A 20069-nucleotide genomic window follows, 5' to 3' on the forward strand; every position below is an offset into this window, starting at 1 on the left:
TGACGTATGCTGATAAGTCAGACAGAACTATGACTGCAATATACAAGCAGAAACTTCAATATTTCGCAATAACATCCTCAGTGTCCACTGTCTTACTACATCAAACTAATACGTTTTGTAAATGCTGCCAGTGGTTGCCTGTATATCACGACACAATGGTTTATCCATAAACTTCAAACCTTCAGCATGGGCTCCGCGTGCTGACATAGAGAGCAATGTTAGATTATCAGCATGACAAGGACAGAAACACGTGCTCCTGTGCATTTAAGACAAATAACTCTGCACAGAGATGTCTATGACGAACTATCCAGTCACGGCTAATACATTTTCAATAATGTGCATCACATTTTTTAAAATACTTTTACAAAATACACAACATGACCTACATATGAAATACATGATCTCACACATTCACAAGAAATTCAACCTTTTTAGAAACCTGACAAAAAGTACAACTCTTACAAAATGAAGCTACTGGCAGGCTTTCCCACATACCCACGCTAGCCGAACCTTGGACTGGAACCCACACAGACAGAGGTAAACTGGTAAAGAGGATTACCTGTATGTGAAACATACGCTAATGTGTGTGTGTGTGTGTGTGTGTGTGTGTGTGTGTGTGAATAATGTTAGCTTACATGCAACACGTTATTTTAATGCAACAGGACTAGCTCATGATGTTACTACAACCTAACTGAGGCAGACTTAGAACTGATTGGAGGTTATGACATATTTAATGACTGAATCTTAGATTTCTAGGAATAAATGCGAACCTGAATATACGTGTTAATGCAAATCATGACCACAGAGAACACATTTAAACATTCACACATACAAATTGAAATACCATACATTGTACTTCAAAAGGATATGATTTGCAAAGAGAGTAACAAATAAAAACTAATTTACTAAAGATATTAAATATGTTAGTTTAATGAAAAAAGCAAGGAAAACAATATAATATATGGTGCCAATAAACACCAGATGTAAGATGTTTAAATTTGACTATTATTAGAAAAATCTATTTAACCACTGTGATAATTAAAAAACCTTTTAATGACTGATGTAGATGTTCGATATATAAATGATGATACATAACAATTACAATGACATAAAACATAGCAATTACAATGACAGACAACATAACAATTACAATGACATAAAACATAGCAATTACAATGACAGACAACATAACAATTACAATGACATAAAACAAAGCAATTACAACGACATAAAACATAACAATTACAATGACATAAAACAGTTCCAATGACAACGACATAAAACATTACAATTACAATGACATAAAACATAATAACTATAATGACATAAAACATACAATTTAGTTTTATGATAAAAAACAATAACAGAAAGTTTGTATTTGTAGTGTTACACTGACATATAAAGATATCCAAGGACTTTTTTTAAAAACATAAACTGAATATTTTGTAAATACAAGGATTATATGTCCTTAGAAGTAAACAACATTCTTTTAAGACAGTGAAAAATGTATCATACAATATTATGAAATATACTGCTAAAGGACTATCAATTTGACATGTATAATGACAGCTCATTTAACTGAACTATAAAACATCAAGCGATGAATTTAACAATGTCACACAATCAGATGATATAATATATGACCATACAAATAAATTCTCATCATATGATAATCAATGATAATTCTGTGTATAACATAAACACTTGACCTCAAGGACATCATAATCTATGAAGCATATATAGTTAATCTATTAAAATAGTCACAGACTTTCAATATTAAAACTTTCATCAGAAGTAACTTTTTATAAATGGTTTAATAATTTCACATGAAAAGGGGTACAAGTCAATCAACAAGACATAATGGCTTGCTGTAAATAGTTGAAGGTTACCTTAGGTGTTTATAAGTCTAATTTTCAAAATGTACTCCAGATCAAACATTAAAAAAATATTAGGATATAAATTGAATAATTAGAACAATTGAAAATAAGACATAAAAGAGTGTTATGGGCACATTTGTTTCTCTTTTTTAATTTTACAAGTAACATACCCAAATTTGTTTCTCTTTATTAATTTGGCAAGTAACACACTCAAATTTGTTTCTATTTCTTAACTTGACAAGTAACACACACAAATGTGTATATCTTTTTTAACTTGACAAGTAATACACACACATTTCCTTCTCTTTCTTAACTTGACAAATAACACACACAAATTTGGACAAAATTTCATAAGTTAGTATACAAAATATTCTCCACAAACTTCATATTGGTATAATTGGAACACTGTCTCACAATGTCTTATCATATCTACTGTCTGGATGAACAATTTTTTTATGTATTTAACATATAAATGTTTTTTCGCCTGTACCTATTATGATGATTCTAAAAATCGTTAAAATTCATATCACTTCATTTACAACAGTACATATATTTGCATTGTGTGGATTGTCACATGACTATTGAGTGTATGGACTAGGTAGAGCTCCGTCTAAATAATTTGATATATATTTGACTTCTGAAGGGTTTATTATGAATGTGTGCCATCCAATGTACAGACAAATCAGTGTTTCTACTATGCAGTGTCCCACGTTTCTTGCTTGAATGGTTTGTCATGAGTGTGCATCCTGATATGTTTTGACAAGTGACTGCTCTGGTTGAACACTTTCCCACATGTATCACACTTGTATGGTTTGTAACCAGTGTGTATATTCATGTGCTTTATCAAGTGACTGCTTTGGCTAAACACTTTCCCACACGTATCACACTTGTATGGTTTGTAACCAGTGTGTATATTCATGTGCTTTATCAAGTGACTGCTTTGGCTAAAAGATTTACCACATGTTTCACACTTGTATGGTTTGTCACCAGTGTGTATAACTCTATGGTTTGACAAGTGACCTCTCTGGATAAACATTTTCCCACATGTTTCACATTTAAAGGGTTTAATGCCAGAGTGTATCATCATGTGTGTGGACAAATGACAGCCAAAGCTAAATAATTTCCCACATGTTCCACATTTGTATGGTTTTCCCTCAGTGTGTAGCCGTGCATGTTTCGACAACTTAGAACTCTGTCTAAACGTTTTCCCACATACTTCACATTTGTATGCTTTCTCACCAGTGTGTATCTTTATATGTTCTAACAAGTTCGCGTTCAGACTAAATATTTTCCCACATGTTTCGCAATTGTATGTTTTGTCGCCAGTGTGTATCCTCATATGCACAGACAAATTAGATTTCTGAGAAAACAATTTCCCGCATATTTCACATTTGAAAGGCTTGTTACCAGTGTGTAACAACATATGCTTGGCCACGTAATATTTACTGCTAAACAATTTTCCACATGTTTCACACTTGTATGGTTTGTCACCACTGTGTATCCTTATGTGTCTTGACAAGTGACTGCTGCGGCTAAACATTTTCCCACAAATTTCACATTTATATGGTTTATCACCAGTGTGTATCCTCATGTGCATTGACAAACTGTTGTTATGGCCAAACAAGCTCCCACATAATTCACATTTGTATGGTTTGTCGCCAGTGTGTATCCTAAAGTGCACGTCTAAATGCTGCCTCCGCTTGAACAATTTTCCACATGTTTCACATTTAAAGGGCTTTACTATTTCCATCGTTTTGAATTCAGTGAATGAAGTATTCAATAATTCACATAAATATGGTTTTTCACAGTGTGAATAAACGAACGGTCACAACATATTTCTCTTACTGGAATGTCTACAACGTATATTGGTAAATATTGGCCGATGAACCCTCTTAATGAAATTCACTCAGTGAAAACTGAGGTAACGCTTTCTCGTCTTTACCTGTCATGCAACGTATTATCCCCCGTGATACCGCGTTTATTTAAAACAAACATAACAATTATGGTAATTAACAGATAATTGGCTGCCAGGTAAATCATGTATATTGCGTAATATTTATCTCCAACTTCGTTTAGAAACGCAAATTTTCACTAACCGAGCTACAAGTTAATTCAGCAATGATTGGCTCGGTGAAAGTAAGTACTATTTTTAATGCAATAAAAGTTCCAGTGAAAATTTAAGTAGCTATATACGAAAATCACATACATGCAGTTTTGTTTTGTTTTTATATCATGGGTCCTGATATAAATTAAAGTCATAAGTATAGTTCACATTGAAGGCAGTGGATTTATTATGTATAATCTATGTGATAGCTATGTGGGAGAGAAATGCCGTCAGAGTACTTCAAAAAGTGTAACGTAGGCTTAACAATTATGTATTCATATCGCACTGCTGTGTGGCAGTTTATTGTGCTAACACCAACCTCTTAATGCTGAGCGCCAAGCGAGGCAGCTGTTAATACCATTTTATAAGTCTTTTGTGTGACTTACCCAGTGTTCGAACCCGCGACCTCCCGCATCAGAGGCGGACCCTCTAAACACTAAGCCACAGGAGCGGTCAAAGGTGTGATGAAATGCAGTCAAACAAATTAAGGTGACACATTACGATCTTTTGGTGGAATAGGGTTAAACAACGGCCACACCAGGTAAAGCCAGTTAGAAGATGTGATTTAAGTTTAGTCACTTGTGAAGAGGTCGTGCTATATGGAATACATTTGGTTATGGGGGTTGGGGTTGGTGGGTAAAAACAAAAACTTTTAAATCTCACACACAATAAATATAGAAAGTTAACCGGAAGTTTTCATCCTCGTACTGAGGATAGATGTTGAAGCAGCAGAGACAGCGAACATACCACTTGCTGGAAGGTCCATTTTTGAAAAATAAAGCTTTCTACGAAAACTGAAAGTAAAAGGTCAAAACATCAAACCGAAGCCTCTAACTAAAACCCGAGAGTTTCTCTAATTGGGTTAGTATATTTGGTTACTTTATGTCGTTTGTGTTTTTCAAAATTTGTAATTTTGGTTACCCAACGTGACACTCGTTTGTGGTTGCACCTTCTCTGCTGCCGTATTGTGTGAGTAATTGAATCATTATTATATCAGTCCCTCAACCAAATATTTTATCAAAACCTATACGATATCGTGATTGAGAATACTCGTGATAAATCCGTGTGGGGTACATTGTGCTTTTAAAAAGAAGTTTTTGAACTTAATCATGTCATTATCCCCTGAACATCAAGTCTGATGAATATTCCGCAGAGTATGTTGTTGTTGTTGTTGTTGAGGGGTTTAACGGCATATTTCAGCACACGATAGGCTATGCATGGCGGCCAGTATTAATGGTGGGGGAAGAACCCGAGAAAACCCCGGAAAGAACCACCGACCCACGAGAAGCTACTGGCAAGCTTTCTCACATACCCACATTTGATGAATCCTGGACTCGAACCCACGCAGACAGAGGTGAAATGGCTGTGATCCGTAACGGAGAGCGCTTTAGACCACCCGCCCCCCCCCCCCCCGCAGAATGTGTGTATCGACTCCATTAAACACAACTAAAATATTACAGATATATCTGATCACTTTATGTATTTGTGTATATCGCTGAGTAACACATATAACATCGATGTTTTTGTGTCTGCCTCGAGAAAATATCCGAGCTGGATTTGATTGTTTGTCCATCAATACGTCATCGTATACTACGAGATTATTAATAAATCCATCGAGGTCATCTACATATGGAGCTTCATCAATATCGGTGATAAAATTAATCTTCGTCCAACAACTGTGCATTTTCATTAAAATCTTTTAGCACAGTAGCATCCCTGATCATCTACAAATGGTGCCATTAGATATAATTTATCCCATTTGAGCCATCTCATTATCGGATTAAGTAATAATTGCGTCTTACCAGACCCAGATGGACCTATGATAATGACTCTGATAGAATTTGGTAACGCTGGATGATGTTTTACTGGTTCTTGCTTTCGTGTCGCAGAGATATCAGTGATATCCATGTTGTACAAATATAATAAATAATATGGATCTATACTGTGTTCGATGTAGAGCAACCACCCCACAAGTGGATTAACAACAATAATAAGAAAACATAAAAAGCGTGCACTTACAGGCAAGTGTGTGAAATGTGGTACAAATAAATATGAATTTATTTCGTCTCGAATGAAGACATGTGGTTATATCTCTGCTTCATTAGGAAAATTACCAGGACTTCCATGGGCTAAATACCAAGAAGAAAAACATCTTCCAAGATATAATTATTGTGGTCCTGTAACTAGACTTGATATCCGACTTGACGAACGAGGTCAACAAAGACCTGGAGAGTATCATGTAAACGCGATTGTTCAAGCACGTCACGTTCATGATGTAGCTTATAAAAACATGGATTCGCGACAACTACATATTGCAGATGTGAAGTTGATTCACTCGTTAAATTCCATTCTTTTATATATAAAAAAAATCTTTCAGAGAATCGTTAGCTAATTGGTTGATAAGATCCGCGATGAAAAGTAATCTAATATTAGAAGCCGGTAATTAATCAACCGATTATTAAAATATTGGAGTCGTTTTATTATAGCCCAAGAGGATATTGGAGGGGTATAACAGCGATTAGCAAACTTGCTGATGCAGTAAATGTTACACGTTCTGTTGCTGCAAATTGGTTAGCACGACAGGCATTATGGGAAATTGATTTACTACCACCTAAACAAATCAAGTGAGCACATTTTGATGTCAGCACTCCTAATGAAGTTCATAAAACAGATATTTTATTTTTACCACACGATTCTATTAAAATTGGTAGACGTCATTCACGTACATACAAATACGCGTTAACTGTCGTTGACGTTGCAGGTAGATATCAAGAAGCAGAACCACTATCATCTACAACAGCAGCTGAAGTTGTATCTGCTTTTGAACGAATTTATAAAGGATGACCCATACGATGGCCACAGTTACTACAGGTTGCTCGTGGCAAGGAATTGCTTGGTGCAGTATCATCTCTGATGAAACAACAATGTCAAAATTAGACGAGGAAATACCGCAATTCATCGTGATCAGGCCATTGTTGAACGATTTAATCGAACACTTGCTGAGCGATTGTTTGGATATCGATATGTGAAGGAAATAATTCAGAACGATATGCGATCTCGCGAATGGGTTGCAAGATAACCACGTAAGATAGCTGCGATAAATAATGAAATTATACGTGCGATTTCCATGAAACCCATTAACGCAATTACATCACAAATATACCAATACAGCGACATGACTTTCAAAACAACCAGTACTAAGTATTGTGACAGTCAGATATTTATATGCACCTGGTGAACTTGAATGTGTTGAAACAAGAGCGACTGATCCTATTTGGAGTATTACCACATATACCATTTCCAGCGTGGTAAGACCTACGGATTAGATTATACTGCTCCTCAACGTGGATTTTGTACATGATCAATTGCAAGTAATCCCTGATGACATAAAATTACCACCGCATTCACTTTTGTAAACTATCACCTCGACGTCAATTATATTCAAGAAAGGTCAGCATCACGTTTTCGCCTGTATGACCAAGACTACTATTAATTCTATCTACGATAAACTGTCTCGGATTATTATTTGAATGTTGCCTCAACATTACTATGTTACAGCTCGCAGAATTATTATTCAGTCTTAGTTTAAATAACATGATATATTCAGCATAGAGATAAAAGTCGCGTTTATCTATTTTTTTTGTCACACTGTTTCTAACTAATTTGTTTGTTACTATATCATCTTTAGTTTCCCGAATTGGACTCTTTTCCTTGTAAAGCCTATCATAACCCTCCACAACTGAGATATTCTTTTGACTCTAGACACTGCGAGATAAACTAACCTTGACTATTCGATATGATCGCCGACGGTCCAAACATGTGTATCAGAGATGGTTAATCCTTGTGATGAATGAATTGTCATTGCTTATCCTAGAGTCCACGGAGTTTTGTCCTTTGTTAACGCGCTCTCACCAACACTGACAGGAACTCAATTTAGCCCAAGTTTTTGTTTCTCTGACGATCCTGTTATATCAACTTCAATATTTTGTCGTCGCGTATCTGCTGGTCGATAATATAATGGTACGGGTAGATATGAAATTTTTTCTTGATGTAACATAAATAATTGTTGCTGAAGTGTGTCACGAACTATCTTTCTACGTGCCACTACCACATCATTTGGTCTCCATAAATTCCAAAAATTGTTGTTAAGAGTTTCTGAAATTATTTCTTACCCCAGGGCCCGTGATCGCTCTTTACGGCCCTGCCATTACAAACAAAAGAACTTATTGAATTTGAATTTTACATTCCGTCAGAAGTCGGTAAATTTGCATCAATCCTGATCTCACAATTGCCTTTGTTCTTTCATTTAAAACAGTATCCGTTTTAGTTAGAAAATGAATCCCTCTTAATTATGCAATCCCAATCCAGAGAAGTGGAACGGTATTTTTTTAAATATTGCAAATGGTAAAGAACGTTTACAAGCAAGCGATCAAATCCATGGATCAAAGAATATTTGCTGACTTATTTATAGCATCAATAGATAAATATCTTAAACAGTCCGATGAATCGGCTTCATCGTCTAACAAAGAAGACTAACTCGAAAAAATTTAAAAATCCCCCAAATCGGAAAAACCAATTAAAGTTGGTGGAAAAATTACAATCATAAGAGAAGACAAAGAAATCATCAATGCAAAGATATTGTTAAAATATTTAAATATGTTCATATCGAAATTAGCAATCTTTCATGAGGGTGTTTCCGGTGAGCTATCCCTTTTTTCATTTTCCACCAGCACAGATAGCATTATCAAATATATACTGTTATGACTGTATGGTCTTTAACGAAGTAAAAATAAAGAGCAAAAGCCAACAAGATTTGTAAAATTCAAGAAATTTATTTTCCTAGCATTCAAAGTGAAAATGTAAAGGTGATTTACTGAATTGCGAATTAAATCCAAATAATAGTAGAATTTCTAACACAAGTCCTAATGGTTAAAGTTCAGAATAAACTTTAGTGGTATTCCACAATAAATCCAATGATGGAGGTGGTGATGCGCCTGTGATGGCCTTAATAGCAATTTTATGGCAACAGTCTTTAGTTGAATCACAATAATACTATCCAAGAACATATCCTTGTTTAAATTTCACTATAAACCCATGTTTATTTGTATTTGCACTGAATAAATAATTTGAATAAATAAACTCCAGCTTAAATGAAATACTAGACACAACATTAACACATTTTAAATGATCGACATATCGACTGAAGATTGGAGCTGAAAGAACTGATTGGTACAGGGGATTTAGAGATGGTCTTGGCCTTAACGTTAAAGATTTAACTTGACCATGACCCAAGATATCTCCTAGAAATGTAACACAAGCACGGCAAAATTCACTCGCCGATATATCAGTTGTCAAATTTGCATCACTGGGTCTATCAAAAATTTCCGAATCGTTCTCAAGTGATCTCAGGTGTCGTTGTAGATGATGATATCTTCGACGCAATCATCAGAAATATCTTTCATCATAAATAACATGACTTTACTAAGATTATGACCATCTGGATTTACGAATGCCGGAATTTCTTTTGATCCTTCTGTAAATGGAATTTGCCAGTATCCTTTCAGAATTTCAGATTTGGTGACATATTGTCCATGTCCAAATTTAGAAATGCAGTCAGCGATTATTGGCAATGGATTCGAATCTCGTTAGGTCATACTATTCACTGCATGAAACAAGTAATATCTGTTTTAACATTTTTTTTGTCCTTGTTCTGCAGATGTGAAAGTTTTTGATCCAGATTATTATTTATTTCAGAATACCAAAGTCACTACATTATAATTGCATTAAAGCGCTTAAATCCGCACTGTAGGGGTCAGGTACAGCTAAATATATTGCATGATTAACCTGGCTATCTAAATCAACCGGTACTCCTTTAATATATTTACGTCACAAACGCATTAGCATTATAATTTAACTCAGCCAGTTTCTTGCAAACGTTGTAAGAATCATAATGCATGATCTGAAGAAACTATTGAAGAATGAGAGAGACAGAACTCTATCACCAGACTGAAAAACTAACTCTTTCGTAGTTCTATCATACCATAATTTCATTTATGAGTTGGTATTAAGTAAGGGACAGAGACAGTCTACCGTTATTCTGCTAAATGATTCGACAGTTTTAGGAATAGTTTGAGATGAGTCTTATGTTTCTTCCGATCGGATTTTCCTACCAATGGCAAGTGTGACAGTCTAAAGTATTTACAAACATCACATTTTTATATTTGGCCAAAAGAAATAACTCAAGATTTGTGAGAGGTCTTATTGTTCTCTAAAGGATTTTCAAATGATTTTCAAAGTCCAAACTAAGAATGTTCCAGTCTATACGAATTTGGAACAATAATTGCATAGGACACTGACAATTATTCACCAGCAGGTGTGCTTTCCATTTTCTATTAAAAGCCCCATTTTTGATAAAATAACAAAGAGGTAATTCTGTGGCTTTGGTTTCAATAATAGCCATCTGTAACAATTAGATATGTTGCTACATGGAAACAACATAATGAGCATAAACTATTTTGTTTCTTTTCAAACATTTAATTCCAAAGAATTCTAGAGCAAGATGTGTGCAGGCTATACAACGTAAACATTTCTTGTCACAGTATGAAAAAGAACAACAATAAATGCAAAGTTTTAGAATCTTATCTTGTTACAAAATAAGTTTAACCCTCAGACTATATGTGCCAATAAAATCTCAAACAAGATTTTTCAAACAACCTAAACTCCTTAAGACTATTTGGTTAAAAATTCCATCATCTGAAGACATTTAATTTTGACAAAAGACCTTCAAAATTATATAATGTTGAATAAACAAGGAATGAAGTTTCTGTAAAATCAACTTGTCTTCTTGTAGTTCAATAAACCAGTCTCCAAACATGTATTGATACATGGGCTCCTATCGTTTCTTATTATATAAAAAAGAGACGACAATTTTCCATTTCTCCTGCGTTCTATTTAAGATCTGAAACCAATACTTCAAGCTACATGTAACTGTGTAATATTTTCGCACCAAAAGTTCAGCTCAGAAATTCGAAATTTTTCTAATATGGGTTTCCGCCGAATATTTCAACCACATTTTTCACATTTGGACATTTTGGATGGAGTGTGGGTTCAGAGCAATTACATAGCAAAAATTTGGAATCTGTCGCCACCGTAAGATTGCTTACCAGCGGGCGTAGCAAATTTAAACTAGGTTATATAGACTTATACTTGCATGAAATCGATTGAAAATTATTTATTTTCTCAACAATGGCAAGGTTTATAATCGTTTTGTCTTTAATCAGCTAACAGACGAAAACTAAGCATAGGTGAAACCTGAGCCGGTACTCGCCATTTGTGTTAATAGTCACATGACTTCACAAATCTCAAACAAAGACATCGGAAATCCAATAGTCACGTGGTATCAACAACAAACTCCTTTTTAATATTGTTGTACAAACTTTCAATTATATTAAATGAAAGTCTGATACCTTTGTTGTTGTTGGTCTTGTTGTTGTAGGGGTTTAACGCCAGTTTTCAGCACACGATAGGCTATACATGGCGGCCAATATTAATGGTGGGGGAAGAACCCGAGAAAACCCCAGAAAGAACCACTGACCTACGATATTGGTTTAGGTTCCACACTCATACATTTAGATGCCGGCAGATACGGGTGATTAACAGGCATTTAAATTAATCAGGGGCCACAAATATAGTTTTAATGTGCAAGACGTTCTCGTAATAATAAAACCCCACCTGAACCAAGAAATTAGAAACAAACAAGGGAGACGGCAAACAAGGCACCTTTACCGAGATCTATTCAGAGAGAAAACAAGAAAGAATACAGTTTGTGAATAAATGGAGTTTAATAATAATAATAATAATAATAATAATAATAATAATAATTGCTTTATATGATAAATAATGTATGGAATACTTTTCCACCTTTCTCTGAAGTGTATGGGTTGTTTCAAACTCTTAAGACTAGACTTTGGCCGTATTTTTCCCCAAAATGAGACCAGAAAAAGTAAAGATATTCCAAACCTTATCCATGGCTCTGCTACGTAGTACGGTACGTCTGTAGACATGTATCAGTTAAGGCAATCAACTAATAAAATAGATCTAAAGCATAAATTAACACATTTCTATATCGCACAGCCGATACCCATGAACTCCGTCATTAAAAATTATCTGAGAAAGTCAGAATCTCAAAATAAAAGTCCATTTCTGTCCGTGTCTATCTTTCTAATTTATGGAAAGCGATATTGTAAAATCGGAGTTTTTGCAGACGACGTTGTGTACAAATTAGACGAGCTACATTTAAATGGTACTGAGGGAATACGATTTTGTTCAGCAGTTTCCTCTGTACGAGAGGAATGTTGACATTTGAAATGATGAGAAAATAGTAAAAACACCAATGAATGAAATAATAAAATATTCACCAATAAAACGGAAATTGGTATGATGAATCCTTCATCAGTTGGAGAAGGAAGAATAAATTCTGCCCCTCCCCCCTCCCCACAACACTTAACTTAATTTTGCCCCCTAATTCCAATATATATTATTTTAAAAAATTGATGGGCTTCCACTGGACACGATTCACCCTCGTCAGATAATTTCTGAGATTGCTTGAGCGGAAATCTTCACCAGTTTTATATATATATATATATATATATATATATATATATATATATATATATATATATATATATATATTACTGCGTTCTTAGCGATTATGGCGCAGAGTGCTTGGGTGATTGCTATGAAGAAAAAAATACTGCGGCGTAGGAATATATTGATGCCATTAGGCACAGACGATGTTCCCATGCAGTAACAAAATCAGTTCTTTCCGCCGACTCACTATTATAGACCATACAAATGTAAATTGTATAATTCATCGTTCATAGTCGGCCTATTTATTGCAATGGAAGTAACAAAATGCATTCGCACTGGCGCCAAACTCTTCAAGTGTGAAGTATGTGATACATTGTTTAACCGGAGACAGCTTTTGTCTGTGCACTTGAGGATACACACTGGAGACAAACCGTACAAATGTGAAATATGTGGCAAAGTGTTTCGGCATAACTCGAGTTTGGCAATGCATTTTAGGATACATACTGGTGATAAACCATACAAATGTGAAACATGTGGGAAATTGTTTAGCCGGAGGAGTCACTTGACAAAACACATGAGAATACACACTGGTGACAAACCATACAAGTGTGAAACATGTGGGAAATTGTTCAGCAGTAAATCTTACGTGGATACCCACATGATGTCACACACTGGAAGCAAGCCCTTTAAATGTGAAATATGCGGGAAAGTCTTTTCTCGTAACTTTAGTTTGTCACTGCATGTTAGGATACACACTGGAGACATGACATACAAATGTGAAGAATGTGGAAAGCTGTTTTGTCTGAACAAGAACTTGTTGGAACACTTGAATATACACACTGGTGATAAACCATACAGATGTGAAATATGTGGGAAAACCTTTAGACAGGGTTCTACGTTGTCGAAACATGCAAGGTTACACACTGACGGTAAACCATACAAATGTGGAACATGTGGGAAATCATTCATTCATAGCTGCGATTTATCAACACACATGAGGATACACACTGGAAATAAACCGTTTAAATGCGAAATATGTGGGAAATTTTTCAGTCAGAAGTCAAATTTATATGCACACAGGAGGACACACACTGGTGATAAACCATACACCTGTGAAACATGTGGGAAAGTTTTTAGCCGGAACAGTAATTTGTCGAAGCATAAGAGAGGCCATACTGGCGACAAACAATTCAAGTGTGAAACATGTGGGAAAGAGTTTAGCCGGAATTCGAGTTTGACTATACATTTGAAAATTCACACTCTTAACAAACTCTTTAAATGTGACATATGTGGCCAATTTTTTACACAGAGCTCTGAATTGTCCCAACACTCGACAGTCCACATAGACGAAAAACCCCACAAATATGAAAATGTAAATTAATAGCTGTGAATACTAAGCAAAGCAAGAAACATGATAATACATACCTGTGACAAAACATATGTATAATGTGTTGAAAATTGTCTAGCTATATTTTGCCTATTTTAAGACTGCGATACATTGTGTTTACTTATAATACCAATATAAAGTTTGTGGAAAATAGTTTACTATGATGTTGAGAAATCACAGGAATATTCACTTTGGTGAAAAACCATAGAAATGAGATAATTGTAGAAATTTGTTTTGTGCAAATCTATTTGTAAAAGTACAAGCATGTATAGAGTGATGGCAAATATTTTACATTTGAAAATATGTGGGAAATTCTTTTGCCATAGCATTAACTTGTCAATACACTTGACATATTTCAACGGGGAAAAATGTTTGGAATGTTAATTGTGCAAGAAAACCAAAGAGTTTGTTATCAAGACCTTTGATTTAAGAATACACATTAGGATGTAGAATAGAGTGACAAACAATACAGATATTAAATAAGTGAAACCTTGTCTCATTTGTTCCCAGTCTTTTTAGGTCTTGGTCTTAAAAAGCATTGTTTATGAGCCTCACTATCCTATTAAGTTTTGCCACTCTTCCCCCCCCCCCCCCCACTATCAACCCTCTGTGACCCTCCAGAACATTCTCACAGCCTCATTTAGGTCGCGACCCCAGGGATGGAAACCACTGGATTAGAGAAAGTTGTACATTAATAAAACATTGGAGGATCATAATATATTACATAATTCATATTTGTATGGTGTATCACAGTGTGGGAATGGAAAGAACAATATTTATGAAGCACAGGAATATGTTCTAATGACAAATCAAATGAGTACTTTACTCCCAACTTGCAAGTGAAGCAGTTATTTGTGGTTTTGTATGTATTACTTGTCACTTTTTATGTGCACATTCTTTTAATTTTTGTAACATATACTTTAAAAAAAATTACCTTGGCATTTTGGCATTTTATGAAAGGTATATAAATTGACAGGGCTTGGACATAGGTATTGAATGGGTGGCAGGTGCAGGACCTGTCACCTCAGATGAAGCCAGGTTCAAAATGCGTTAAACAGGTCAACGTTGCTGAGCTGTTGTGAGGAACATCAAATTCAGTACAAAAACATAGTTATATGAACGAAAAATGTTGTTAGTTTTTAATAACTCAGTTTCTTTTCTTTACTATTCTGAGTAAAATTTTCCTGTATCACGATCATATTCAGTCCACTGCCAATTTGTGTTCTAGTGTCATTTAAAAGTGTGAACACTGCATTCGTCATACTTTGCATCCTTTGTTTGGCCTATTCTATTATGTTGGTGCCCATTTTCATAATTTTTAAGTTCCTGCAGCTTTACAGATTTGCTGATTGATGATAAACTTGATGGCATTTAGAATCAAGTGTGAGTTTCTTTTGCAGCGTTGTCGCACATTTTGTTTTGATGAGTTTATTTTTTTTTTAAATAACAGATGTGATGTGGCTCACCACCTTTGAAAATATCAATAATTCTGTAAATGTTGGATTTATATCTCTATGATGACATCTGTGTAAGAGTTTTTGTTCAGTTTGTTTTAGAAATATTATAATTTGACATTGCAAATATTTGATACAGACAAAACAGTTCTACTGAAACAGATTATTCCAGAAGCCAGCAAGCAGTCTGTGTGCTTGTTTACATCATGAGTACATGTTCACATTGAAATGTCAATAATATAACAGTGTGAGAGGACACCAATCAGATTCTAGAAATTATAAATCAGAGAATGAAATGACTATGTTTTTAGCATTTGTTTAATTTCCTTAATGCTTTCTGGTTTTGTTTTTAAAATTGATAGGGGGAAATGAGTTAGTGTGAGACTAAAATAGGATTCAAGTAGCATTGTTTGTACATATGTTTGCATATATATATAGTTGTTGATATTTTTTAAACTTTGCTTAAGAAACGGTTCAAGACTGCAGAGGAATGCTTTTAATTTCCATTTTTTTTAGAAAAACCAGAGGTCCAACAGACCAGTTTAACTCTTGGGTCCATCTGCAAAAGCTGCAGGTCATGGACCTCGGACCAGCGCTATTATCAGGTCCTGACCTGGGCTAGATGTAGATATGGCAGTAGCATCATATTTGCAGATATGGTAATTTATTCTTTAGCTTTGAACTTTTAAAAATGTTTTATGGTGGGTATGAATGGATTTAAAAGTGCAGACACAGCAATGGTTTGTTTCCTTACATCTCAAATGAATCCGATGTTTTGCACCAGTACATGCTCTTTTTTCTTACACTGCTTACTGAATACACACACTCTGCTTACTCAATACACACTATTTACTCAACACACACTCTGCTTACTCAGTACACACTACTTACTCAATACACACACTCTGCTTACTCAATACACACTACTTACTCAATACACAAACTCTGCATACTCAGTACACACTACTTACTCAATACACACACTGTGCTTACTAAATACACACTACTTACTCAGCATACACTCTACTTAATACACACACTCTGCTTACTCAATACACACTACTTACTCAATACACAAACTCTGCATACTCAGTACACACTACTTACTCAATACACACACTCTGCTTGCTAAATACACACTACTTACTCAGCACACACTCTACTTAATACACGCTTGCCAGTAGCTTCTCGAGGGTCGGTGGTTCTTTCCGGGGTTTTCCCGGGTTCTTCCTCCACCATTAATACTGGCCACCATGTATAGCCTATCGTGTGCTGAAAAATGGCGTTAAACCCCACAACAACAACAACTACTTAATACACACACTCTGCTTACTCAATACACACTAGTTACTCAATACACACACTCTGCTTACTCAATACACACTGCTTACTCAATACACACTACTTACACAATACACACTCTTCTCAATACACACACTACTTACTCAGTACACACTCTACTTAATACACACTCTGCTTACTCAATACACACTCTGCTTACTCAATACACACTCTGCTTACTCAATACACACTCTACTTACTCAATACACACTCTACTACCAAGCAAATTTCAGGGCAAATTTCACAGACTAACCATAGTTAAATGCATTCTTTCTTTAGAGGAAACTCATTAGTTTACAGTACTTTTTGAATGATATTTTTTTCCATTTAATACAAGAAATTATTGAGGGACTGAACTTAAAGGTGATAATTTGGGCATATATTTTTAAGAAAACAACGATTCTGTATCTTTCTAATGTGCAGACTAGATTTTTAATATTCATTTGAATATTTTTAATAAGAACATTTTAAATATAGTCCTTGTTTTTTCTCCTTTTTTTTGATGTATAGTAGCAAGAATTTAAAAGGTAAAGAAGCATACACTTTCCTGCAATTGCGCCAGTGATTAAAAAGTGTCACAAAACATTGTAACAAGATGTAATTCACCTGTACATTGCAGTCTAAATAGCTGCTGTTCTCTGTAATACATCTACCTTTATCTTGAAATTATACTAAAGAAATCAGCCTACTTAGTAATATTAATGAAGAAATTTAAAGTTCTTCCTCTTAACTTTCTCCTTTAAAAATATTAAAAATATATTTTCAGACCATTATTTTAAAACTCTGAAGTTTGAAATGGATTTTTGGTAACATTGGTGTTTCAGGCACTTTACATTTGTAAAATGGGGGGAGAATTGTCCCTCCAAAATTTGGTTTTCGTTATCTAGGGTTTGACCGCCCTCGATGTTATTGCCCGGTTCGAGTAAATATAAATATAAGTGGTGAAACTTACAGGTGAAATAGATAGAGATCTGAGCAGGTATATAGAACAAACCAACACGAGCCCCCGTACATGTAAACAAACAATTTAATCAATTACATAAAAGCACTGTGAAAATTCATTACATCAGGAATATACTCTGCTTTTAGAAATTTAAACTTTCACCGAAATACAACGAAAAATGCAAATAGATTTAAATAAAATAGCCGATCTGTTTGCTGATAGATTTAGTTCATCATAGGATCCAGTGAACAATCGAAGTCAACGTCTTGTACGATTGCATAACCTGCTCGTCCCCAGTTTGTCTTGCTTCTTCTGTAGCTGTTCAGACCCTTGGGTATCAGGATGATACTTCTCTCTATACTTCTCAGTATACGCCTCAGAATAACATCACATCATACGTCCAGCATAATACGTCTCATACGTCTCAGGATAACACGTCTCATACGTCTAAGAAGCTATTTTCTCCCTTTTAAATAAATATAAATAGAGACAACGTAAATTTCCCGTTATTTATGAAACGGTTAATTCTTCATTATTCTCCCTCGTTATCAGATTTCACTATCAGTGCTAAACAGACGCTAAGGCTATCAGTCGACTCCATATGTCCTATAATGACCCTAATTAGTCAAATGGCTAATTCGTTACGCCTTGACCTTACACATTAACACATACGCGAGGCCTGTGGTTCTGAGCCAGCCTCAATTTACACAGCGAATAAATAGGATACATCACATCAATCAATTTCTAGATCATTTCAGTCAATACACACTTATTCTTAATCATACGTGAACTCAACAGTTATACTTCATAAAGCAAATTATTATACGAATGTAGAAAAAAGATTCATGCAGATACAAGTAAATAACTTCAGCAAAGCATTATATATGGCATCAACAAATTACATGGAATTGTCACACTACCTTTGTTTTCAACGTTCCTCCCTCTAATCGGCAAATTAGTTCGTCGGTTCCTTTCGACAATAGTCCCCTTTTGGACAACAGTTCCTTTTTAAGAGAATTTCTTGCAAATCCTCGGAGTCCTACTTTGGTTTTCACGTAGAAAAGCTTAGACTGATTAGAATTTCGATGTGACTATTTTAAAAGCTAGAAAATTTTGTGTGGGAAACACGCCTCTTATTTAATGTAACCAATCAGAATCAAATATCTCTGCCGCCTTTTTTTCCAGAGGCGCCAAAGTCAGGGTCAGCTTGACCTGGTAGTTTGAGTAACAGAGTTTCTGCGATTTCTCAATTTGTGACAACTTTACCATGAAAATGAAGTTTTCCTTGTCCCTTATAGTCCGCCTGGCTGCTGTATAAACAAATGTTTAATTAGGAACAGAATTCTCCCTCTAAAGGACATTACCGTACACGGTAGTATGGCGATATGATACGCGCTTGTCTCCATAAATCTAATTAATGGTTCTCTGGTCTCAACTAATGTATTCTTGTTAGATCGACATAAAATTTGCCACTTCACAACATTATGAAATGTCTGTTCTTTGTCTCATCATTGTTGGAGCAGGGAATGAGATCAATGGCAATGTTCCTGTCTCGTAAGTCTCTTTGTTGTAGTTGCATCTAAAATTAGACACTTTGTGACAGGAAACTGTTATGAAGATCAGATGATATTATCAGAGTTACTGCCCCTTAATTATGTTTTTACAATTATTGTACCTACTAAGAGTATCTGACTTTTGGTACAAAATCATCTGGTTCATTAAATTAAACAGGTAGACACCAATTTAAACATATAGTTAAACATGGGATACAATTTTCTCCGATGTTGGGGCATTTATAATCCTGCCTTGAATTTTGATATTACTTTCTGAGTCTTTCTTACTTTATCTGGATTTTTACAACTTTCAAGACAAGAATTAAGTGGCTTAGTACTCCCTCTCTCTCTCTCTCACACACACACACACACACAAACACACTTTCCACACTAGCGTCAACTGAGACCTCATTGTTAAATACACTGTCCAAAATATTGTTGTCAGCTTCAAGTGACGCTAATTTCTCAGCGTCAAATACCGTGAAATACTCATAAACCCGCCAGTAGCTGCTTATGGTAGGTACTCCATTCTGAGTGGCAAAAGCAGCCATTTTACCACCGTATTAGAAATGCCTCTTGATATTCCTAAATAATGTAAAATGTATGCAATAAATAATTACCGATATTTTATAAGTGGACTGTTGTTGAAAATTTAAAATTGTAGTTCCAGGTTCCATGTGTGATGTGGAAATATTAGGAGTGTGATACGGTATCACAGATTGAACATCTATATATCAACAGGAACGCGGGTACCGATTTGGATCATTTTGGCGGGGTTTCCTGGATTTTCGCGCGTGTTCTCCTGTGAGCACGGCATTTGG

At 35.1% G+C, this 20069-nt stretch overlaps 2 protein-coding genes across 2 annotated transcripts in view; one reads left to right on the plus strand and one right to left on the minus strand.

Moving 5' to 3' along the window:
* Positions 1-907: 907 nt before the first annotated feature.
* Positions 908-20069, minus strand: part of LOC149784679 (uncharacterized) — a 43274-nt gene continuing 24112 nt past the window's right edge. The window contains exon 2 of the mRNA XM_089933029.1: positions 908-3692. Coding sequence (XP_089789155.1) covers positions 2572-3692 — 1121 coding nt within the window. The 3' untranslated portion in view covers positions 908-2571. The remainder of the gene's footprint in view (positions 3693-20069) is intronic.
* On the plus strand, positions 12757-15711 carry LOC149784680 (uncharacterized). The gene has a single exon (XM_089932715.1). It carries the CDS (start codon positions 12881-12883, stop codon positions 13949-13951), a length of 1071 nt encoding a protein of 356 aa, XP_089788841.1. The 5' UTR covers positions 12757-12880; the 3' UTR covers positions 13952-15711.

This window comes from Sinohyriopsis cumingii, chromosome 14 (assembly GCF_028554795.1).
Source record: "Sinohyriopsis cumingii isolate HCF-2022 chromosome 14, ASM2855479v2, whole genome shotgun sequence".
Taxonomy (NCBI): Eukaryota; Metazoa; Mollusca; class Bivalvia; order Unionida; family Unionidae; genus Sinohyriopsis; species Sinohyriopsis cumingii.

Excerpts from the sequence above, each read along its gene's own strand:
- LOC149784680 (XM_089932715.1), top strand. The coding sequence starts at position 12,881 with ATGGAAGTAACAAAATGCATTCGCACTGGCGCCAAACTCTTCAAGTGT.